Source organism: Delphinapterus leucas, chromosome 16 (assembly GCF_059928025.1).
Source record: "Delphinapterus leucas isolate spDelLeu-1000000601 "Yukka" chromosome 16, BTC_Dleu_Yukka2, whole genome shotgun sequence".
NCBI classification, from domain to species: Eukaryota; Metazoa; Chordata; class Mammalia; order Artiodactyla; family Monodontidae; genus Delphinapterus; species Delphinapterus leucas.
In genome coordinates, this window is record NC_143144.1 from 30,664,215 (window position 1) to 30,689,054 (window position 24,840).

The 24,840-nt window shown below is 38.6% G+C and overlaps 1 protein-coding gene across 2 annotated transcripts in view; it reads left to right on the forward strand.

Moving 5' to 3' along the window:
* Nucleotides 1-15,092, forward strand: part of LRMDA (leucine rich melanocyte differentiation associated) — a 1,113,439-nt gene extending 1,098,347 nt beyond the window's left edge. For both annotated transcript variants that reach the window (XM_089897239.1, XM_089897242.1), the window contains one exon: nt 5,474-15,092. In XM_089897239.1, coding sequence (XP_089753365.1) covers nt 5,474-5,553 — 80 coding nt within the window. In that variant the 3' untranslated portion in view covers nt 5,554-15,092. The remainder of the gene's footprint in view (nt 1-5,473) is intronic.
* The last annotated feature ends 9,748 nt before the right edge of the window (nt 15,093-24,840 follow it).

Sequence of the window (24,840 nt, forward strand, 5' to 3'; positions counted from 1 at the left end):
GTGTTGAGCATAAAAACAACACTAGTGCTGAGGAATTGAGGCTGTTGCCTTCTGTTACTTTGCCCTCTCCTTTAGTAAGGCAAGCATTTAAGCGGTGTATAGTTTTTAAAAATTTCAAATGCCTGTCGTCTTAACAGAGGTTAAAATTGAGTGTTTAACAATTGAAATTCCTTACTTTGTGGATTCTGTTTAAATTGTGGTATTTAATGGTATTGATTAATGTATCTATTCAAATATTTATTGAACACCTCCTTGGTACTAAGCACTGTTTCAACCACCTGGTGTTAGAAATTGGGGAGGAGGGATTATTGTAGAGGTGACATGTTAATGGTATGTATGGTGTCACGTGGAACCTTCCATAATAGACAGGAAGGCTCTCTGAATACTCTTTCCGTCTCTGGGCCCACCTACTTCTTCACAACACTGTCATCGCTCTTCAGAGGCCGTGAAGAGGCTAGTTCCTTGCTTTCCTCATACAGATTGGAGAACAGGAGTTCCATGAGGAGCCCCCTGCCCCTTGCCTGTTTTGTAGCACTAGTTGGAAGGTGCTAGTGACCACAAACAGATTAAAATCTGTTTGTCGTTGCACAGTTACACTTACAAACCTTTGTGATAATAGCGTATAAAACAACGATTACCGAAACTAACATTAATAGTGATAATAAAATTGATATTTTACTTTTTCTGTTTTACAAATATGAATTTATTGGTCCAACCCATACTCCATCATCAGATAAGTTTTCGCATTTGTATGAGTAAAGATGATTATTCTTTCACAGCTAAAATATTAATGGTAGACCACTTACTCTGATATGTAGTCTTTAGTTCTGCTGAATATGGAGTTAGAAGACTAGAGCTTATGTCAAAGCTAGGGAGATATAGGCTAATTAGTGGTAAGCACTTCCCAGCTCTGGGTATGAAATACAGGTTGCAGGAAAGTTAGTGGAAATTCTTTCCTTGGGGATTTTGAGGTCCAGCAGAGCTCCCCTTCTATATCTAATGGGAAAATGGACTGGATGGGTTTCAAGAGCTGCCTTGGTCCAAATCAAATTTTGATTAACTGACCACTGGCTCTGCCTCCTACATCAGGCAATATGGTACCTGGCGTCCTTATCTTCATAAGGGAAACATTCAGAAATGCTAAATCATCTGTTTCAGAACTAAGGTGGAAATCTGGGATACCTGGCCCCTTGCCCTCATTTTACAAATGGAGAAACCAGCCCAGTGAGGGAAAGGTATGTGCACATGGTCACTTAACTGTTAGGGATAGAGCTGGATTTAAATACAGGCCTTTCTCCACCTCCCCTTACTAAATAGATGGTAGGGTGAGGCCATCCAGAAGGTCAGGGAGTCCTGAGGTGTTTGCTGGACTCTGCATGGCTGTGCAAAGACGTCCTTCCCAGGACACTCAGGGTTTTCCTTAATATTGTCCCTGCCACCATCACAGTGGGGCATCTAAGAAAAGAGGCTGATTCCCACCCCCCGCAGGCAGCCCCAAGGTCATAACTTAACCTGTATAAGTAGAACACTCATTCCAGTGAGGGGAAACATCTAAAAGAAAAAGGACCTCTTTAAAACAGATTCTTCCCAGTACATTTTTTTCCATAACTATAGGTTTAAGAACTTACGGCAATGGCAGAGCCGGCTACTTAAGAAAAATTAGGGGCCTCATTTGGCAGGAGAGGATTCCCGAGGGGACAGGGCACTGTCATTTTTCCAGGGCCTCCCAAAAGAAACCCCCCACAGACAGCTACATGTCAGCCTGATGCATGGCAAGCCTGCTTCGTTTATTATGGGCAATGCCAGATATTTTAATTAAAAACACTACATACGCCATTAAATGTGTTGTTCCCCTTCTAGTCCCAAGACGTGTAGAGTTCGGGGAGACACAAACAAGGGAATGCATTGCAGATGTACACAGAAACCACCGCCTACCGAGTCACCACCCGCGGGTTCCTGAATTCCAGCCTCGGAGCGCCTCCCTGTCAAAATGTTCTTTGCAAGCAAACTGTTTCCTCTGTAAATTTTCTCAGTTTATGGCAGTTGCCGTGTTGGAAGGAGGAAGGCCAGGGTGAGAGCAGAAGAGAGAAACCCACAGTCACCACGTGCCTTCATTTATGAGCAGCTCCTATGAGTTTACAAATAACCTTCGTGATAAGTGAAGTCTTATGGCCACACATGGGACTGGGCGGGGTTTTTTTCCCTCCCTTGTTAATGTTATTTACTTACTTATTTATTAAATACAAAAGTCCCATTTGGGGGGGTAATCCCTTCTGAGCTGTGAGCTCAGGTAGGCGTCTCAGTGGAGGCAACCACCTGGTTAATTTAAGCAATCGTAGGCGGTTCAAGTTCAAAAATCTCATCTGATTTTAACTGTCACTAGCCGGCCCCCCTGTCTCCCCAGGGGAGCAGCGACAGCAGCTGGATTTCATTGTCGGCTGCCAGGCTGTCCCCGCGCCTCCTGGAGGAGCCCGCAGACTGAGTGCCTTCCCTTTCCGGATTTTATTCAAGGTGACAGCTCCTCACACGTTGGCGCTCTGATCACCCCAAGTAGCCGGGATATCGGTGGGGGATGAGTGTGGTCCTCCTGCAGAGCCCAAATTTAGATTGACTGAGGTCATCCTCGGGCCTCGTGACCCCAGCGCTCTGACAGAACAGGGCTGCCAGGAACTTGGCCACGACAGCGAGTTTTGTAATGATGTCTGGGGAGAAACGTTCTGCTGGAGAAGGCGAAGAAGACCCCAAGTGCTAGGGAGTGATGTCAGCTTTCGTTAGCGGGGCAGACAGCGTTAGAATATCCTTGGCATAATATGGCTTTGGTATCTCTGTCAGCATCTCTGTTTTCTGTCACCACACACAATCCTGGGCCTGTCTCGAGTCCTGACACTGTCTTTTCAGATCAGGTTATTGCCAGCCCAGAGATGCGTTCTGCCCCCCACCACACAGCCCCTTTGTTTGAAGTCGGCCCTCCTGTCATTAATGCACTCGATGTCTATTTAAATCTGAGGGTGAGCACGGTATCTGTTTTCCCGTCAAGAGATCATTGACAATGTTAATACCTCATGTCCTTGCCTCGTTTTCCAAGCTCTGACACTTTGCCACAGTCTCCTGCATTCATCAAACAGCCCTCTCTCACCAGGGTGTCTATAAACATTCTTGCTTCCAGGCCCAGAGGAACAGGGCAGGCCTTAAAAAGGACTTTTTTCAATGCTGATCAGAAAGCAGGGCTGGGCAGTGTGGCTCAGAACATGTCACCTTCCTCCACATTATGGCCCATGTTCAGGAATATCCAGCCTGTTTCCAGAAGGGCACTTGCTGTCCAGGTTGTATCTAGACTAGGCAAGGTCTGCAGTTGAGGTTTACCATGGAGAGAGCACAGAGAAAAGAATTCAACCCAGAATGTGCTGGAGAGTTTCCCGGAGCAAACGCACCCGCTGGTGTGTTGTGTGTGCGTGTGTGTGTGCGTGCGTGTGTGTGTGTGTGTCTGCCTTTCCTTCTCTTCTATGTTCTTTATAATACTTGACGGCCCTATCCATTCCTTTTTATAAAAATTCCTGCTGTCCTGGTGCTGTAGAAAGAAATTAACATCCCTCGGCCTCATCCTTCCAGATTCTTGAGGGTTTATTGGAATCAGTTATGTTCAAGGAAGCCCCTTGCAGATTTTCAGAGACTTCTGAAACACTCCCACCCAGGCCTGCAGGGGATGCTGTTCCTGGAATGCAGCCTCCACGGCCATGCCCACAGACCCGTCCTAGCATTGGTGACAATATTAGCACAACTCCAGGTGCTACGTAATTCAGCACAATAAAGGGAACAGCTCAGTGACAACCACCAAAAGAATAATTTAGGCCCCAAGAAGGGTCTCAGGGAGGTTTCATCCAAGCTCAATGTTTCCAGGCTCCAGACCAATACTGAAAAGCAGAACTTGGGGGTTGGGGGCCAAGGAAAAAGCATAGCCAAAGGGGAAGAGTGGTCCACAGTGAACTTGCTCAGGGGACCATGGCAGGAAATGGAGGTGATGACAGCCAGCTCACGGCCCAGTCTGAGGCCATGGAATGATGTCATCCCCTCCCTATTGCCAGCTTGCAGAGATTCTGAGACCCCAGCAATTCTCCACTTTGTCCCAAGGTCTGAACCAAGGAGCATCTGCCTTGTCATTAAAAGTTTCTGAGAGTCATTTTTAATCCATGTTTAAGAATACGGTCTACAGTTCTGTAGTGGAGAAACATCTCCTGTACAATGACCGAAGTATTTACCACGAAGGACTTCTGATTTGAAGAACCTGAATAATTTCAAGTGCTAATTTATCCCAGATGAATAGTAGATGGTGGTTGCTGGTTTCACACTATCGTCAAAATAATGGGGAAAAAACATGTATATAGAAAGCTATTTTTACAGACAGATTTGTAGCTCATGAGTTTATGTTTTATGTACACTTCTTTGGGTTGTTTCTTTTTTTTCTGGTTATGCACACTTCAGAGACTCACAGAGTATTAGTAATAAGACAATTCCATGAAGCTGAATTTTAAGTTTGTTTTTCTAAAATTGAAAAAAACCCAAGGTGGCAAAAAGCAAATTGTAGTTACAGATATTTTCTTGGAAAAACTGATGTTTACTTAATACTTAATACTAAGTACTAATACTTAGTACTTAATACTGTCAAAATAACTGTGGCAGGTGATTTCTTATAGATACTTAGAATAAATATTGAGTTGATTGAAAGGTTTGGCCTTATTCTAGGGGCATTGTTTATAGTTAAGTCCTCTTATGATCTCCGTGAATGACAGGAAAGCTGTATATGGAGCCACAAAACTATTTAAAGTAAAACTGAAGATGAAAATCAAGTGCATTCCAACCTGAGAATACAGTTCAGGATTCCCCTGTAAGAAGAAGGATTCCCCTGTAAGAGGAAGCCATTTAATGTCAGGGGCTCTGTTACTTTCCATGTGGCATTTTGTGAATACCACAATTCTTCCTTAATCATCCATTATGTACTTGATGTCTGCTGGGATTTGGAAGGTTCTCTCTGGAAATTAACAAAATTGATTCATGATAAAGAATTTGAAAAGAGCCACATTCTGGGAAGATTGTTTTATATCTTTTGTTTGGGCTGGGCCCATCTTTAAACTCTTAATTTTCCATTTTTAGAAATTCTACCAAGAGAACTTGGAGAGGGAAGAGGGTTTTGCTTTGTTTTGAGAAGTAATTGGCCAAACTAGAAAATTCTCTAAAATGTGGAAAAGAAATCATGCAGGAAAGTGTTATTCCTAGGAGCCTGTGCTCTGGTGACATTTTATTTGAGTGTCAACTCTGAGGACAAGAAAATAGGGTCCTTCCCTTCTGGGGCTTAATCCATTTGCTGCCACCCATGCATGTGATCTGTGATTGTGTTGTATTTCTGCCTTGCAGCACCTATGTTTCCTTGCTATACTACTTCTGCCACCTGTAATGATGTGTATCTTTTTATTTGCAGGTATCCTGGGGAAATGTCACTATGTTTACTATGGGAAAAACTCAGAGGGCAACAGGTTTATCCGCGATGACCAGCTCTGAAGGCAAGTTCTGTATGCCTTAGCCAGTGACATGAGAATAAAAGAAAAAAGGGAAAGCAAAAATAAAGAAAAAGCTAAACGAAAAGACAATGGCCCACATCGCTTTTCTGTGGGAAAGCTATGACGTCAGCTTTTGGTACCTTCTGCTGACTTTGCCAGGCCTGTCAAGATCATCCTTCTGCCTTAGACTGAGTGGTCACATAGAGATTGACATGATTGCCCTTAAGCAGGTCTCATCCACCACAGTGACAGACAGCGGTGGTGAAGCACCAGGGCTGACAGGATGAACACCATGATAGATTGCCTGGCCCCTCCACTGCTCACAGGGGAGCAGAGGTCACACCTGGGGCCTCCCTAAACATGCTCAGTGGCTTTAGTCAAGTGAGCGAGACTGTGTCTTTAGCTTGCCTATTGAGTAGAGCTCCTCCTAATACCATCGTGCTGAGGCTTTATTTTCAGTGAAAGAGTCCCAGTTTAAAGGAAGGCTCTACTCCCTTATTTCCCTTAAATCTTAACGTCTTGTATTCTGCATGGTCCCCTCCCACCCCACCCCCATCAGCCTTTAGCATCTTTATCACGGGCAATGCACTTCAGTTTGCAGTTTCTCAGAGAACAGAAGAGGTAAGTTCTTAGACACGTTGTGCGTTTATGGTGAGCTTTGTGTTCTTAGCATTCGTGTATTGGAGTAAATTGCTTTCCCTAAATCCCTGACTACAAAAACATGGACTTTATCATATTTTGTTCACTTAGAAATCCACTTCTTGCCCTGATTACTAGTCAGTGTCAGGCATCTTTCACAACACCGGGTTCTGGTTGTACCAAAGGCTCTTATTTATTTATTTTTAACCACACACCCTCCCAGCTATGTCTATGGCCATATGTGTGTTTGAAGCTGGCTTGCTCCTTTGGGTGCTATTTACAGGGAGTGAGGTGACAAAAGATAGAGTGATAGGTCAGGAAGTTAAAAAGGAGAGTGAAGACTGCAGAAAACGCTCACCAGACCAGACAGTTTTTAATAAAAGGCACAAAACCCTTTGAACTTGGTATATTCCTCAGAATCTCTCAGAAATGAAATCCACAGCTTGTGAGATGGTCTTTGTGCACCTTTGGCTCTATTCCAGCCCTAATGTTACAAGGAAAGTAAGCGTGATCATACTGGTTGGGTGGCTGTAATTCCATTTAAGATACTGGTACACCAGTAGAAGATGTTTGAAAGGCTTCTTGCTCTTGGCACAATAGCGTTTATTTTTGCTTTTATTTAGACCAGGTTCATTGTCCTGGGTCTCCCAGTATTCGGTTAGTTTGAGGACAGCAAAACATGAAAGAGAATCCTTCCCAGTTACAGATACCAAATGACTAGAGAGCTGCTATGGTAAAAGTCTTTAAAGACTCAGAACCTGCAAAAATCACTGGAAAATAAAATATTTCTAAAAACAAAAGACTCAGAACCCCTGAGACACCCAAGAAGAACCTACTTTCTCTGTTTTAGTCCATTTACATGGCCTCTGGCCTACTGAGTCAACACAGTCCTTGAATGACTTGCGCTGGGGCTGGCAGCAGTCCGTCTTGCAGATTACACAACACTTGGTGATCAGTTATCGAGACAAATTTAGATGGAACTCCTTAAGACCATTAATTATTAGAGGATATTGAATGTTTGGCTTTATCTCTCAAATCCGTTAATAACCAGAGTCGAGTACCTTTGCTCTGTTTGATCTACAAAACAGCATTGGGATAATGCTTTAAATGAGTTGTATTCAGTCCCACCCTGGTTCTTTGTTTGGAAGCACCAACACATGTTTTGTCCATGGCATATTATGGGCAGCCAGAGTTCTGTGCAAGGGCAGCTAGACTAGTCCAATGTCACATCCAATCTAGCAGCACATATATCCTTGTCTTTATAAAAGGCTTTAACCCTGCCTCAAACAATAAAAAAGCACTTGTGAACTGACTACAGAATTTTTCCATCTTTATTTTTCTTACTTGTTTACTTTTCTTAATGTCAGAACCATTTGTATCATGCACAGGAATGTCTCCCTCAATGCGAGCTTTGGAGGCAAAAAATATTTTTGGAGTGAGTTATTGACCACACTGTTTCCCTCTCTTTGGGTTGTTTATTTTCTTCCAAAATGGTGTAATAACTTTAACTGAGATTAGCTTTAATTATAATTTACGTAATGGCCCTCACGACAGTATATTCATCTTAATGATAGAATTACAGTGAGTTTTGTTACTCTTAAAAGAGGGATAATGATAATGAACTTGTATTGGGTTGTTTACAGTTCCACTGTTTGTTAAGCAAGATTTTCTGTGCTTGAGCTAGATTTTGGTCTGAATTGGCAGAGGGAGAAGCAATGTGGCATGCTTATCTTAAATCTCTAGGAATTTCCCAAATGTCGTATTTCAAAGTAAAGAATTAAAAGGTAATAAATTCAATGCAAGCTCAGACATATTTCATACCCCCTTTCACCGCTTGGTCTTTCTGCTTTTGACCCTATTCCACTGAGCTTTTTCTTTGGGGATCATGGTGCCAAGCATCCCTGTGTCCTCTCTCCCAGGACACCCATCTGACTTGAGAGCCCCCTACAGTACAGGCTGTCCTGGGAGTCCTCTGTTGCCTCAGCAAAGTCAGGGCAGACTGTCTCTTTCCTAAGTAATGTAATTTTATAGAACAATTTGTTCCTTGAGGAATAATGTTTTCAATTGTGGGGAATCCTATTAAAAGTACAACTATTACAATCATTTGCTTTTACTTTTACCAGCCGTGCTCATAAACCCTCCATCTGTTTGTTGCTTTAAATAGAGGAACATTATAAGAGATTATTACTCGATCAGGCTGCACGTCTGAATGTGGTGCATTTTCACACATTCACGTGTGCTGAGGAATACAAGAAAGAAAGCCACAGATTCTGGATGAAAGGATTTTTTGTTTGTTTTGTTTTGTCTCTGTGTGTGTGTTTTCCAGCAGAGATGTATCTTGCACATTTTCCAGGGAAAATGTCTTTCTTGCTGCTTCTGAGAAATAACCTGGCTTTCTCGTCTTTCTTAATATGCAGATCAAAAACAATCCACAGGGCTCTTTTCATCAAAGCAATAACAGTGTTCAGTGGTTGCTCTGCATAAGAGCAGGCTAAGTCAGGTGTGTGTCGCTGCCTAATGCCCAGGGTGGACAACACAGGGTCCACTGGGACCCTTACGTGTTGGCCATACAGCACAGCTGATCCAGTGTGACATTCACCATCTGCTTTTCCCAATTCTCTTGCCAAGAAGAAGCCTTCACCAAAGAAGGCTGTTAGCATGACTTGACTCTGGTCTCTGTAACGTGTCTAAATACCATGTTGTAAACTACCGTGACTAACACCTAGAAAGGGAAAGAACACTGGAGGGGTAAAAAACATGTATGACAAACAGACCATCAGCCTTTGGTGGAGTATTGTATGTTATTTCTAGTACATCAGCAAACACTTAAGGGATTTGAAGAACATTCAAAGACAGTCAGCTGTCTGGAATGATTACCTTCCTACAAATTTACCTGAAAATTTCCAGCAGTAGTAGTTCACCTTTGGGTAATTATAATCCTAAATGTTAAGTTGTCACTTTGTGGGCAGAGTAGGTAATGTTATTTGTACATATTAATGTAGTAGCATATGCTAATTTTTCTAAAGTAGCATGGAATGTGGCAACCTAGGACAAGGGAGTTTTCCTAAGAAAGAAGAGAATATTCTAAGTTTGGAATGTGTCTAGGGACGAGTTGCTAAGGTGAGAATGATGCAAGTGGTAATACATGGAATTATACCAAAGGAGAGCGTGAAGCAGAGCCTGACTCAGAATTAAAGTGGGGACTCTTAGTGGATAGTGATATAGGGGGCTGAGGGAATAAGGAGAAAGGAAGGGAAAAGACAGTTGATGCCAATTAGAAGATTTGCTGATGTTTAGCACTAAAGTGGTGTTGAGCAATATTTTCTCCTCAAAATGGAATCATCCTTAAGTGGGGAGTGCCACCATTCAGTGATGTTTTACAAGTTTCTCTGCCTAAGACAATGAAGCAGTGTGGAAAAGGTCGATGACAAAGCACTGTGGGAATAAATGATCATGCATGCGATGGCTACATATGAACAAAGACTACGGTGTGTGTCCAGTCTTCCACAGAAACCAGCATCCTAAGGTTAATTCCCTAGCTCTTTGTGGGGCTGAATATGCTGGCGATAGGATTTGACTGTCTCTGAGTGCAGGCAGTAGATGAGAACTCAACTCATAGGAGGAGTGGATAACATCTAAGTTCAACTGGATGACCTGAATTAACATGCAGAATATTCTGGAAATAATTAATGTTTATGTTGTGCCACATTGATTACTTTAAATCAACTTTTCCTTCTTTATATTGGAATAGGAATGAATTTGAAATGCACTTGGGGATAATCTCCTTTAGACACTAACTTTTCAATTTGAGTATTTGTAATGAGAGGGGCAAAGGCACCTTATGGTGGGCTTAACCAAGATATTCAGACTATTCAAGTTATGGAGCCTCGAAATAGGTAAAAATTAATATACATTATCCATTTACAAATGTTACATTTATTAAATAATAGTTTAAATAATAATAATTAAGTGGCGCTGTAAAAGAAATTACATTTGGAAAAATGTCTATTCAGTTCTTTTGCCCATTTTTCAATCAGGTTTCTTTGTTTGTTTGTTTTGATGTTGAGCTGTATGAGCCATTTATATATGTTGTATACTAATCCCTTATTGGTTGTGTCATTTGCAAATATTTTCTTCTATTCAGTAGATTGTCCTTTTGTTTTGTCAATGGTTTCCTTTGCTGTTCAAAAGCTTTTAAGTTTCATTAGGTCCCATTTGTTTATTTTTGCTTTTATTTCCTTTACTTTAGGAAACAGATCCAAAAAATATTGCTATGATTTCTGTCAAAGAATGTTCTGCCTAGGTTTTCCTCTAGGAATTTTATAGTGTCTGGTCTTACATTTAGGTCTGTAATCCACTTTGAGTTTATTTTTGTATATGGTGTTAGAGAATGTTCTAATTTCATTCTTTTACATGTAGTTGTCCAGTTTTCCCAGCAGTACTTATTGAAGAGACTGTCTTTTCTCCATTGTATGTTATTGCCTCCTTTGTCATAAATTAATTGACCATAAATGCATGGATTTACTTCTGGGCTCTCTATTTTGTTGCATTGATCTGCATCTGTTTTTGTGCCAGTACCATACTGTTTTGATTCCTGTAGCTTTGTAGTATAGTCTGAAATCAGAGCGCATGACTCCTCCAGGCCTGTTCTTTCTCAAGATTGTTTTGGCTATTTGGGTTCTTTTGTGTTTCCATACAAATTTTTTAATTGTTCTAGCTTTGTAAAAATGCATTTGGCATTTTGATAGAGATTGAATTGAATCTGTAGATTGCCTTGGGTAGTATGGTCATTTTAACAATATTAATTCTTCCAGTCCATGAACACAGTAAATCTTTCCATCTATTTGTGTCATCTTCAATTTATTTCATCAGTGTCTTATAGTTTTCCATGTACACGTCTGTTACCTCTTTAGGTAAGTTTATTCCTAGGTATTTTATTCTTTATATGTGATTGTAAATGGGGTTGTTTCCTTAATTTATCTTTCTGATGATTCATTTTTAGTGTATAGAAATGCAACAGATTTCTGTATATTAATTTTGTATTCTGCAGCATTACTGAATTCATTGTTGAGCTCTAGTAGTTTTCTGGTGGTGGTGTGTTCAGGATTTTCTATCTATAGTATCATGTCATCGGTGAACAGTGACAGTTTTACTTCTTCCTCTCCAACTTGGGTTCCTCTTCTTTCTTTTCAGTGCTTTCATTTTTTACTGTTACTATTATTTAACTTAATCTTTCATGAAAAAATGTACTCCAACTTCCACCCTATATTTAAAGTTTGTCAGGCTACTTTTACGCTAGAAAAAAAGTTTTTCTGGGCTTACAATAACTTAGTTAAAACAACAACAGTGAGAGCTACAACAAAATCTTCTAAAATATTTTAACTAATTACTTGACTTATCAGAAAGAGTTGTCAAGTCATCCTAAATAGCCTGAAAAGTGTGTGTGTGTGTGTGTGTGTGTGTGAGAGAGAGAGAGAGAGAGAGAGAGAGAGAGAGAGAGAGAGAGAGAGATCAGGATCTGTGTAGAGAACTCCTATGACTGTCATTGTAAATAACTTTCTAAATTTCTTGTAAACTCCACAGTAAGTTAGCTTTTGCTCCTGTTATGATGTTATATAGAAAAATGTACCTGTTTCATACCTAATTAACTAATGTCTACTTTGTGTCCTCCTTTCTTATAAATTGATTAGCTACTTTTTATGACTTGCTTAGGCTCTGGTGTAACAGTATCATGATGTTTTTGGTTTTCCTCCTTCTAGACCTTTGAAACCTAATTTGAACACAATGAGATCATTGTTCAAAGTATAACATAGAGCCGTTTTGTTCCAATTAGGTGATGTCTTTGATACCCAGTGAAAAATAGGTATGGGAGTTATTTCAGAAAGTTAATATATAAAACCAAGTTTTATTCATAGACTGTCCATATTTCCCTGTTTATGTACATTCATTCCGAATTTCCATGTCTGCCTATTTTCATATAAAGGCAGTCTTCCAAAAAACAACTCCATTATCTGCAGAGCTATAGCATATAACCCACATTCTGTAGCCACATTGGCTTTGTCTATGTTGCTCAAACATAATAAATGTAGGAGCATGCCTCCAAATGGAATACTTCTCTCCCCTTCCCTTTTTAAAACTTTACTTGCTATACCCACTGAGAATGATCCATTTTCAAAGGATCACATTATACTGTAAAAGTTTTGAACTTAATAGTCTATACATGCCTTGAAGGTCAAAGAGTGTATGGTAATGATGGAGGTTACTGTCACAAGAGTCAGTGTAGGTATCTTCACAAATTAGGTTTAACTGCTGCCTAACAAATTATATTTAACTGAAAAAAATTAGAATCTCAACTCCAATTTATTAGCCAGGCTTATAGGTTTACACTTGCGAATATTTGTATGTATGATATAGATATAGGACAGTGACTTATCATATGTTAAAATGGATTTTGCAACTCTCTTTTGGCAATTTGGTCAGTGGACCACTTCAGTGGGTAAAATTATTACTGGATTCTTTGCTCTGTTTTTTTTTTATACACACATGCATATTATAAAGATATAATTTTTTCCTAGAATTATTTTATGATATCAACATTTAATCAAGCACTTAATACCTATTTTATTAAAATGAAGTAGTCAAGAAACCAGACCAACATATATGGATGACGTTTGTGAGGACTCTAATTATTTAATTTAAAACTAACATTTGCACGTACTCCTCATTCCCTCCTACGCCTACTGGGTTACCGATTTCTCTAAAAATGTTTTCTAAATAATTCCATGGTTCAGGTTGTCCTCTCTGGATTTGAAACTGTCTTTAAAAACTATGCTAATCCATATCCAGAAGGATGCACTTACTCCAAAGATATTTATTGGGTACCTTCAGCATACTAGAAATTAGAAATACAAGAGTAATCAGAGGATGACTGACTTTTGGACAACTTTTACCTGGAGGAGGCTGATATACATAAACATAATCATTATATGCTGTGATAGGTACAAAGTTAGAGATTGCACTAAAGAACTATATGAATTAAGGCCCAGAAATGACAGTGAGAAGTTAATTCCAAATGTAACCATATTCCAACCATGTCTATAGTTAACATCTTGATCCCAGCTGCCATCATTTCTTACCTGGATCATTCATCCCCACTCTGTGGTTGCCAGTCTCCTGACTCTACCCTTGCCTTTCTACAGCCTGTTCTTGACAGAGTCAGTACAATCCTGTAAGAAATGCTTAATAATATCATATTATCATATATCAATAATATCATATATCAGTAATGTCTGCCATACCCGTATCACATCACTCGTTTCCCATCTCACTTTGGAGTAAGAGCCAGAGTCCTTATGAGACCCTACATGGCCTTGTATGATCTGTCCTAGAGAAATCAGTGTCCCAGAAGCTGTGAGAGCGAAGCAAAAATAAATGCAAATACCATTGCCTACCACTCTCCCTGCATTCTCTCTGTTCCAGCCACACTGGTCAGTACTGGACTTTGTACTTGCCATTCAGGTCTTTGCTCAGATGCCACCTCCTTAGAGAGGCCTTCTGGGACCACTGTATCTAAAGTAGCACCCCCAGCACAGTCCACTTACCTTGCTTCGTTTTCCTCTGTTGCACTTGGTCATCACTTGACATATTATATATTGATGGGAAGGGGCATTTTTTGTCCAAACAAAGGGAAGGACTTGTTTTGTTCTGAGGCTAAAGGGTGCCTTGCATGTACAGGCACTCAATAAATGTTTTATGAATGAATGAAAGAACAGTTCCAATTCACAGAGGTCTATTAGGCTATGTTTACAGACATACCGTTGCACATTAAATAGGATGAATCTCTTTCATCAAAGGGATTTTCACTTGAAAAATTTCTACCTCTTTTCTTTATCTTGGATCAAGCAAACAAACTACTTCATTCTGTTTGGGAACAATGTACAATGTAGAAGCATGACAAATGGGCAGTGGAAATGGGTTAACAATGAAACAGGAAAGGAAAATGAAGTGAAATGACAAGAAGTGAAATGACAAGATGATATGCAGCTTGACCTTGGATGGTTTGAGATGCAGTGTCAGCTTTATAGGGCCCTCTCTAGTTACACCTCATGCAACCAGCAGGCTGTATGGATTTGATTGTGGACACACCTGTGCATTCTGTATCAGAGATTGTATGTATGGACATGGAAGCTCTTCTCATTCATTCAGGTAAAATTTTTCAAACAAAATCTAATCTTTATTATAATTCTTATATACCATTATAATAATAAAATATATACAAAGCAAGATTTAAAGAGAAATTCAGAGCCATTATTTATGAAACGAACTCTTCTCAGACATTATTAAATTATTTTATCCAACATGAATAGAACTAACTTATTTTAACTTTGTAACTTAGCCTCACAACCTTGTCAAAACTTCAGATAGGTGAAGGTAAAATAATGAGATATTTTTCCTGTCAGGAGTGGGGTACAGAATTTATGAATCTAGTTAGGTAATTACAATTATCAGTTATATAAATGCTGTAAAAACTCTTTACATGTATTCATTAATTTAATCATGCAACAACTTCATCAGGTTGGTGCTCTTATCCACACTTTATTTATTTATTTATTTATTTATTGGCTGCATTGGGTCTTTGTTGCTGCGCACGGGCTTTCTCTAGTTGCAGTGAGTGGGGGCTACTCTTCGTTGCGATGTGTGGCCTTCTCACTGCAGTGGCTTCTCTTGTTGCGGAGCATGGGCTGTAGGTGCGCAGGCTTCAATAGTTGTGGCTCATGAGCTCTAGAGCACAGGCTCAGTAGTTGTGGCACTTGGGCTTAGTTGCTCCGTGGCATGTGGGATCTTCCCAGACTAGGGATCGAACCCATGTCCCCTGCATTGGCAGGCAGATACTTAACCACTGTGCCACCAGGGACGCCCCTCTTATCCCCATTTTAAAAATAAGGAAAGTGGGCTTCCCTGGTGGCGCAGTGGTTGAGAGTCTGCCTGCCGATGCAGGGGACGCAGGTTCGTGCCCCGGTCCGGGAAGATCCCACATGCCATGGAGCGGCTGGGCCCGTGAGCCATGGTCGCTGAGCCTGCGCATCCGGAGCCTGTGCTCCGCAACAGGAGAGGCCACAATAGTGAGAGGCCCGCGTACTGCAAAAAAATAAATAAATAAAAAATAAGGAAAGTAAGGCACTGAAAGGCTCAGTCCTGTGGACTAGGTCACATACTGGTAGTAGTTGTGAATTCCAGGAGGTTAATTAGGCTGTCTGGGTCCAGAGTCCATGCTCTTCACTCCTGCAGTATCTCTGCGAGAGGCATTTTCTTACTTCATAAAATTCACATTTTTCTGATGATGGAGATACTGCTCAAAACATGTTTGAAAGTTCTCTTTTGGAACAAATCTTAAAACTCTTTTACAAATCATTCGTGAATTGAGGCTTAGTGTGAACACAAAGAATAAGTAGCAGTCTATAACTCAATGACCCAATTCATCCCCTGGAATATGTTTTTTAAAAAAGCACTCGATAAATAAATCCAAGTTACCTTCAAATGAAAAATATTTTCTATGATTTAAGATTTTTTGAAGACTTCCTATGAACACTTAGCACAGTGACTTGAAAGAATTAATTGCCTGGAAAACTCACATCCTGGTTTCTGCTTTCAGTTAGGAAATCATTAGTTATGTTGAAAATTTGGGAAAACTTCATCTTAGTGGATGGTTGTGAACGGTGCCCCAGAACCTACAGGCCTGGGTTCTCTTTCTGCTCTGCTCCCTGATTTGCCCCTCTGTCTGGCCTTCACTTCCTGTGCCAGGTAAGGGGGGAAATGGAAACTGTCCAAAGGCAGCTGAAGTTAGCACCATCGAAGGCAAAGGGGATCCCCCAAGTGTCTCTCCAAACTTGGAATTTAGTGACTTGGGGAGATATGATGTATATGAAAGTGCTTTGCCAAATAAAGTGCTACCCCAGTGTAAATAATTATATGGTAAACTGAAAATTCTGAAGGCATTTTCAAAAAGGAAGTTTTGGAAATGTTTTAGGTGTTCAGTTTCATTCTTAGAATGAGGGCATAGTTTCTCAAGCTGGCTACTTTAAAATAGACAGAAGCACAGTATTTGCATCATTCCTAGAGTGGGGACTCTAAAATTGGTCACCTTTTTATAGCTGAGTCTCATGTACTCAGTTGCCTACTGCCTTAGTGTTGTTTAGACTTCATGGGTGGTATTTTTCATGTGTCATATTTTCACTTGGTAATAATCGTTTGTGGATTTTCACTTACTTTATGCAGTGACCATACGTAGAAGGAATGAATTTAACATTTCCTCTAGTTTCTGTTTATTCACCAGGGGTGGACTTGGGTGAGGTAAGTGAGGCACTCACCTTGCATACAAATGTAAGTGGGCCCCAAAACTCTCAGTAATAAAGAGAAATAATATTTTAATCCAATATCTTAAAAAATAAAAATTAGTGCAAAAAAAGTTCATGATGAACAAAACATTAAATGTTAAATAAAAAATGTTTCCCTTAGCCCAGGCTCCAATGTGGCTCGACACAGCATTATATTCACCTGTTCTGTCCTTAAAGCATCAAAGCCAACAAACTCACATTCTATGTCCTAGGTCTTGTGCTTAGTCGATACTTATAAACTAGACCAACATGTTTTCTAAGTAATCACTCAGAAATGCCCCTTTCCCTTCTTGCTTCCAACATGTTTCATCTGTTCTCATTTCTCTTACTCTGTACTCCCTGTATGTCTGACTTTAGTGCCACTTCTAATTTTGGCCATCCATTCTCATTTAGTTTTACTAATTTTTCAGAAATTCCTCCTGGCTTGACTCTTCTACCTTGGGCCTTGACAATTCTACCCAGACCTTTACTTTCCTTAATCCTTTGATGTCCCCAGTTGCCTTGGGTAAGAAATTTCACTTCAGACTCCTGTAATCCCAACCCTGGCTAGGTCATACCCCTTGGGGAAGGTTGGGGGGAATTTGGACACCGCTTATTTGATGTATATTTTAAAAATTCTTAGTCCTGTCAACACTCAACACTGGTTTAATTTACAACTAAAAATCCTAAACTGTGGCTTGTAGCTAGCTTCATTACTGCAGGTTAAGTTATATCTGTGATGGTTTCTCTTTATCTTTACATTTTCTCCATTTAGCTATTAAAGCAATTCCCAGTGGTTTTTAGTTCTCACGAAAGTTGTTTTCCTCTTCCATAGAGTGGCAGAAACTGGGGAAGACTATGCCTTTTGTTTGTCAGTGCCTGTATATGAAGTGAATAAACCCCACATTTGTTTTTTCCCTCCTCATTATAAAGTGCTATTTTTTCCCCACCTAAGGAGGACTGAGAACTAGTGTATGTATATATGTACGTACATATATACACATACATGTGTGCACATTTATACACTTAATCCCTTCTTTTAATACAAATGGCTTCATATGCAATGTCCTGCACCTTCTTTTTTTTCATTTAACATCCCTAAAGAGCAAAATGGATGATGTGATGGTCAATTATATGTGTCAACTTGACGGTCCATGAGGGCCCATGTTAAATGTTATTTCTGGATGTTTCCATGAAGGTGTTTCTGGATGAGATTAGCATTTGAATTGGTGGACTCAGGAAAGTAGATTTCCCTTCCCAATGTGGGTGGGCATCCTCCAATCCATTGAGGGGCTGAATAGCACAAAAAGCAGAGGAAGGGAGACTTTACACCTTTTATTCCTGCCTCACTGCTTGAGCTGGGACATCTCATCTCGTCTTCTGCCCTTGGACTGAGATTTACAGCACTGGTTTTTCTAGTTCTCTGAGCTTTGGATTCAGGCTGAATTACACCACCTGCTTTCCTGGTCTCCAACTCACACGTGGCAGATTTTGGACTTCCCAAGCTCTGCAATCGCATTAACCAATTCATCATAATAAATATTTATCTATATCTTATTGACTGTGTGTCTGGAGAACCCTGACTAATACAGATGGTATATTACTGCTAAAAGAAACACAAGATCAAAAAGATATGATCATGCGTGCATATATATCTATCAATATAGGCTCACATATACAAAAAGCAACTGATAAAACAATGCGGAGAGGAAGAAAAATAAGCAGTTTTTGTTGGAAATTTGTAGGCATACATTATTCAGTGTGTCTCAAGTCTTAGTAAAGTTTTAAGCTTTAATGACTCTAGAAGTTTAAAAGCTACGCAGTTATGAATATATCATTTGGCAGTATATTTACTTTGCTCTTCCACTTTTTTTTTTGTGGGTTTGAAAAGTAAATTTTTAATTTTAACTTATTTGGATGCAGTAGTTTGTGATGACACTTTCTCAGACAATGGCTCAGTGGAGGAAACCTCTTGCTTGGTCACTTAGGTCACCCGATCTGTCTCTATTAGATTTTTCCTCACAGGGTCATGTTCAAACTGTCTGTCATGTGCTCATCAAAACCTCCTTCTTTGGAGGATCTTGAGGCCAGAATTATAAATGCAGTTCTTTCTGTCACTGAGAAGCAGCTGAGGAAAGTTTTTACAAAGTTTGAAAATTGATCAGAGTGATGGGTAGCACAAGACAGTAGTTATGTTGAATTTTAGAAAGAAAGATATCAATATTTTAAAGTAGTTAGCTTTTCAGATATTATCATTTAAGTTAGTAGCACATGCAGTTCCGAAACGATTAAAGCTTAACACTGCACTAAGACTCTTGGGATCCCCTGAATAATCTAGATATGAAAACTTGGCTTTAATGTGTTAACAGATCATCTTTTGTGAGTCTTTGGTTTACCTTTTAACTTTATTGTCTTTGAATGTGATCAGATTGCTTAATATTTATAAAATATAGGTATGGGAGAGTGCCAGGGCTGTGATGTGTCCGAGGAGATTCTTGAAATACCTCGAAATCATGAAGTTATTCTATATTTTCTTCTAAAAGCTATAAAATTTTGACTTGCGTATTTAGGTGTTCAATCCATCCGGAATTTCCCATTTGGTGGTGTGATGCAGGATAGAATTAAACTTTTTGACTACATGGCTGGCTTATTGTTCCATTTCAAACGTTCTTTCCTTTTCAGTGCCACCTCTGGCATTGCCAAATTTGTGTATATGTGGGAATTATTTCTGGGCTCTCTGTTTTGTTCAAATGCGTGTAATTACCTTTCCTTGTGCCAGTATTACCCTATTCTAATTGCTATGGCAGAGTGATTCTTTTCTCCTTTCTTCCTTTCTTCTTCTCCCTCCCTTCCTTCCTTCCTTGCTTTCATCTTCCTCCTTCCTTCCCTCCTTCCTTCCTTTCCTCAATTTTATTGAGGTATGATTTACATGCAATAGAACAATAAATTACTTCATTATAAGTTTAGATTTCAATGAATTTTGCCAGATACATTAACCTGTATAATCACAATGCCAATCAAGATATAAAACATTCCCATCACCCCTAAAAGTCCCCTTTTACTCCTTTAGAGCCAAAACCCCAATCCTACTCAGTAACTCATTTATTTTTGTCACTATAGATTAGTTTTGCTTTTTCATGAACTTCATATAAATGGAGTCATATAGCATATACTTATTTTGTGCCTGGGTTCATTTGCTCCGTATTCTGTATCTGAAATGTACCTATATTGTTCCTTTTTATTACTGAATGGTATTCCAGTGTATGGGGATAACACAATTTGTTTCTCCATTTTCCTTTGTGGACATTTGCCTTTTATCAAGTTTGGTGGTATTTTTTCTTATTCTTTTATTGTGATAAAATATATATAATATCAAGTTCGCCATTTTTAACTGTATACTTCAGTGGCATTAAGTACACTCATAGTCTTGTGCAACCCTTGTCACTCCATTTACAGAACTTTTTTATCATCCTGAACAGAAATCCCAAACCTGTTAAACAATAACTCCCTATTTCTTCTTTCTCCAGCCCCAGGTAACTTCATTATACTTTCTGTCTCTGTGAATGTGCTTTTTCTACATACCTCAAGAGAAATAATTACAGTATATATCTATCCTTTTGTATCTGGCTTATTTCACTTAGCAAAATGTTTACAATGTTCATCCATGTTGTAGTATGTATTAGAATTTCATTCCTTTTTACAGATGAATAATATCCCATTGTGTGTATATATCACACTTAGTTTATTTATTCTTCTTGATGGATATGTGCATTGCTGCAACCTTTTGGCTATTTGGCATGATGCTGCTATGAACATGGATGTACAAGTATCTGGTTAGGTCCCTGCTTTCAATTCTGTTGTATATGTACCTAGACTGTGAAATGACTGGATCATAAGGTAATTCAGTTTTTTAACTTTTTGAGGGTCTGCCCTACTGTTGTCACAGCAGTTGCGCCATTTCCAGCAACAATACGTAAGGGTTCCAATTTCCAGATTTTTTCCTTCTTTGTTTTTTAATTTATAATATCCATTTAGTGGTGTGAGTGGTATCTCATTGTGGATTTGATTTGCATTTCCCTCATGACTCAGATGTTGAGCATCTTTTCATGTGCCTGTTGGCCATTTCAGTATCTTCTTTGGAAAAATGTCTATTCAAGTCCTTTGCCAATTTTTTATTTGGGTTGTTTTATTTATTTATTTATTTTGAGTTGTAGGAGTTCTTTATATATTCTGGATCTTAATCCCTTATCAGATATATGATTTGCATATATTTTCTCCCACTCTGTGGGTTGCCTTTTCATTCGCCTGATAGTGTCCTTTGTTTCACAAAACCTTTAAATTTTGGTGAAGTCCAATTTATCTATTTTTGTTGTTGCCTTTGGTGTCATATCCAAAGGCAATTAAGAAATTATTGCAATAAGAAATTATTGCCAAATTCAATATTTTGAAGATTTCCCCCTAATGTTTTCTTCTAAGAGTTTTATAATTGTAGCTCTTTCTTTCAGTCTTTGAAACATTTTGAGTTAATTTTTGTATATAATACAAAGTAAGGATCTAATTTCATTCTTTTGCATATGGATATCCAGTTTTCCTAGCACCATTTTTTTATTTTTATTTTTTTAACATCTTTATTGGAGTATAATTGCTTTACAATGGTGTGTTAGTTTCTGCTTCATAATAAAGTGAATCAGCTCTACATATACATATATCCCCATATCTCCTCCCTCTTGCATCTCCCTCCCACCCTCCCTATCCCACTCCTCTAGGTGGTCACAAAGCACCAAGCTGATCTCCCTGTGCTATGCGGCTGCTTCCCACTAGATATCTATTTTACATTTGTTAGTTTATATAAGTCCATGCCACTCTCTCACTTCATCCCAGCTTACCGTTCCCCCTCCCCAAGTCCTCAAGTCCATTCTGTATGCCTGCATCTTTATTCCTGTCCTGCCCCTAGGTTCTTCACCATTTTTTTTTTTTTTTAGATTCCATATATATGTGTTAGCATACGGTGTTTTTCTCTTTCTGACTTACTTCACTCTGTATGACAGTCTCTAGGTCCATCCACCTCACTACAAATAAATCAATTTTGTCTCTTTTTATGGCTGAGTAATATTCCATTGTATATATGTACCAGATCTTCTTTATCCATTCATCTGTCGATGGACACTTAGGCTGCTTCCATGTCCTGGCTATTGTAAATAGAGCTGCAGTGAACATTGTGGTCCATGACTCTTTTTGAATTACGGTTTTCTCAGGGTATACGCCCAGTAGTGGGATTGCTGGGTCGTATGATAGTTCTATATTTAGTTATTTAAGGAACCTCCATACTGTTCTCCATAGTGCCTGTATCAATTTAACTTCCAACCAACAGGGCAAGAGGGTTCGCTTTTCTCCACACCCTCTCCAGCATTTATTGTTTCTAGATTTTTTGGTCATGGCCATTCTGACCGGTGTGACGTGATACCTCATTGTAGTTTTGATTAGCATTTCACTAATGGTTAGTGATGTTGAGCATTCTTTCATGTGTTTGTTGGCAATCTGTATATCTTCTTTGAAAAAATGTCTGTTTAGGTCTTCTGCCCATTTTTGGAATGGGTTGTTTGTTTTTTTGATATTGAGCTGCATGCACTGCTTGTAAATTTTGGAGATTAAAGCTTTGTCAGTTGCTTCATTTGCAAATATTTTCTCCCATTCTGAGGGTTGTCTTTTTGTCTTGTTTATGGTTTACTTTGCTGTGCAGAAGCTTTTAAGTTTCGTTAGGTCTCATTTCTTTACTTTTGTTTTTATTTCCATTTCTCTAGGCGGTGGGTCAAAAAGGATCTTGCTGTGATTTATGTCATAGTGTTCTGCCTATGTTTTCCTCTAAAAGTTTGATAGTGTCTGGCCTTACATTTAGGTCTTTAATCCATTTTGAGTTTATTTTTGTGCATGGTGTTAGGAAGTGTTCTAATTTCATTCTTTTACATGTAGCTGTCCAGTTTTCCCAGCACCACTTATTGAAGAGGCTTTCTTTTCTACAGTGTATATTCTTGCCTCTGTTATCAAAAATAAGGTGACCATACATGCATGGGTTTATCTCTGGGCTTTCCATCCTGTTCCATTGATCTATATTTCTCTTTTTGTACCAGTACCATACTGTCTTGATTATTGTAGCTTTGTGGTATAGTCTGAAGTCCAGGAGCCTGATTCCTCCAGCTCCATTTTTCTTTCTCAAGATTGCTTTGGCTGTTCGGGGTCTTTTGTGTTTCCTGTAGATCTTTTGTAGCAATCTGTAGATTGCTTTGGGTAGTATAGTCATTTTCACAATGTTGATTCTCGCAATCCAAGAACATGGTGTATCTCTCCATCTGTTTGTATAATCTTTAATTTGTTTCATCAGTGTCTTATAGTTTTCTGCATACAGGTGTTTTGTCTCCTTAGGTAGGTTTATTCCTAGGTATTTTATTCTTTTTGTTGTAGTGGTAAATGGGAGTGTTTCCTTAATTTCTCTTTCAGATTTCTCATCATTAGTGTATAAGTATACAGGAGATTTCTGTGCATTAATTTTGTATCCTGCTGCTTTACCAAATTCATTGATTAGCTCTAGTAGTTTTCTGGTAGCATCTTTAGGATTCTCTATGTAGAGTATCATGTCATCTGCTAACAGCCTAGCACCATTTTCTGAAAAAACTATTTGAAAGCACTTGTCACCCGTGTTGAGAATCAATTGACCATACATGTGAGGGCTTATTTCTGGACTCTCTCTTCTGTTTCATTGCCGAATATGTCTGTTTTTATGCCACTACCACACTGGTTGATTATTATAGTTGGAGGTATTTTGAAGAGTGCTGCTGTGAACACTCTTGATCATGTCTTTTTCTGGATATATACTTTTATTACTTTTGGTAAACACTTAGCTGTGTAATTGCTGGGTTATATGCTAAGAGTATGTTTACCTTCATTTAAAACTTCCAAATTATTTCCAAAGAAGTTGTACCATTTCACACTCTCAACAGCAATGTAGGAGGGTTCAGTTACTCCACATGTAAGCCAACATTTAGTGTCATCAGTCTTTTAAAATTTTAGCCATTATATTTCAAACGTAGTGTTCTAATATTGTGATTTTATTTGCATTTCTATGATGTTTAGCAATTTTGAGCATGTTTTCATGTACTTGTTGGATATTCATAGGTCTTCTTTTGTGAAATATCTGTTCATATCTTTACATTGGTTCGTGTGTCTTCTTATGATTGAGTTGTAAGAATTCTTTATATAGTCTTGATACAAGTCTTTGTCAGATGTATGTATTGCTAATATTTTCTCCCAATCAGTGGTTTGCCTTTTTGATTTCTTAACAGAGTCTTTCAAAGACCTTTTTTAAAAATTTTTTATTTTTGAAATAATTTAAGATCTACAAAAATTTGCCCCAAAGTAACACAAAGGGTTTCTGTATACATTTCACCCAGCTTTCCCAAATGTAACATCTTCATAATTACAATGAATTATCAAAACCAGAAAATTAACATTGGAAAATACTTTTAATGTATAGACCTTACTTACATTTCCTTGGTTGTCTCACTAATGTCCTTTCACCTATCAATGATCCAGAAGTTTATAAGAAATTTATTAATTTTTCTTATCTTTTTTAAGAACCAGTTTTGGTTTCATTGATTTTTCTCATGTGTTTATTATTTTACATTCTTACTTTGTTATTTTTTCCCTTTCAATTCCTTTGAGTTACTTTTCTTTTCCTAGTTTGCTAATATGATAACTTTGATAATTGACTTTTAAACTGTCTTTTTCTCTAATAAAAGCATTTAAAGCAACACATTTCTTTCTAAATACTATTTTAGCTTCATCCTCATGTTTTGATTTGTAGTGATTTTTATGTCATTCCTTTAAAAATATTTAATAATGTCCTTTGTGATGTCTTCTTTGACTTATGGATTATTTAGAAGTACCTTGTTTAATTTCCAAGTATTTGAGTATCTTCCAAATTATTTTTTATATTCATTTCCTGTTAAATTTGTGTGTATGTGTGAGAAAATGTACTCTGTGTGACTTTGATCCTGCTAAGTGTTTGAGCTTAGCATATAATCCAGCTTGGTGGATGTTCTACAAGCACTTAAAAAGAATGTGTCTAGTGCTATTGTAATGTATTGTCCTACAAAAGTCAACTAATGCAAGTTGGTTTATATTTTTGTTCAAGTCATTTATGTCCTTACTGATTCTATACATAAATTTTCATTAATTACTGAGAGATATACATTGAGATCTCTAACTATAATTGTGGATAC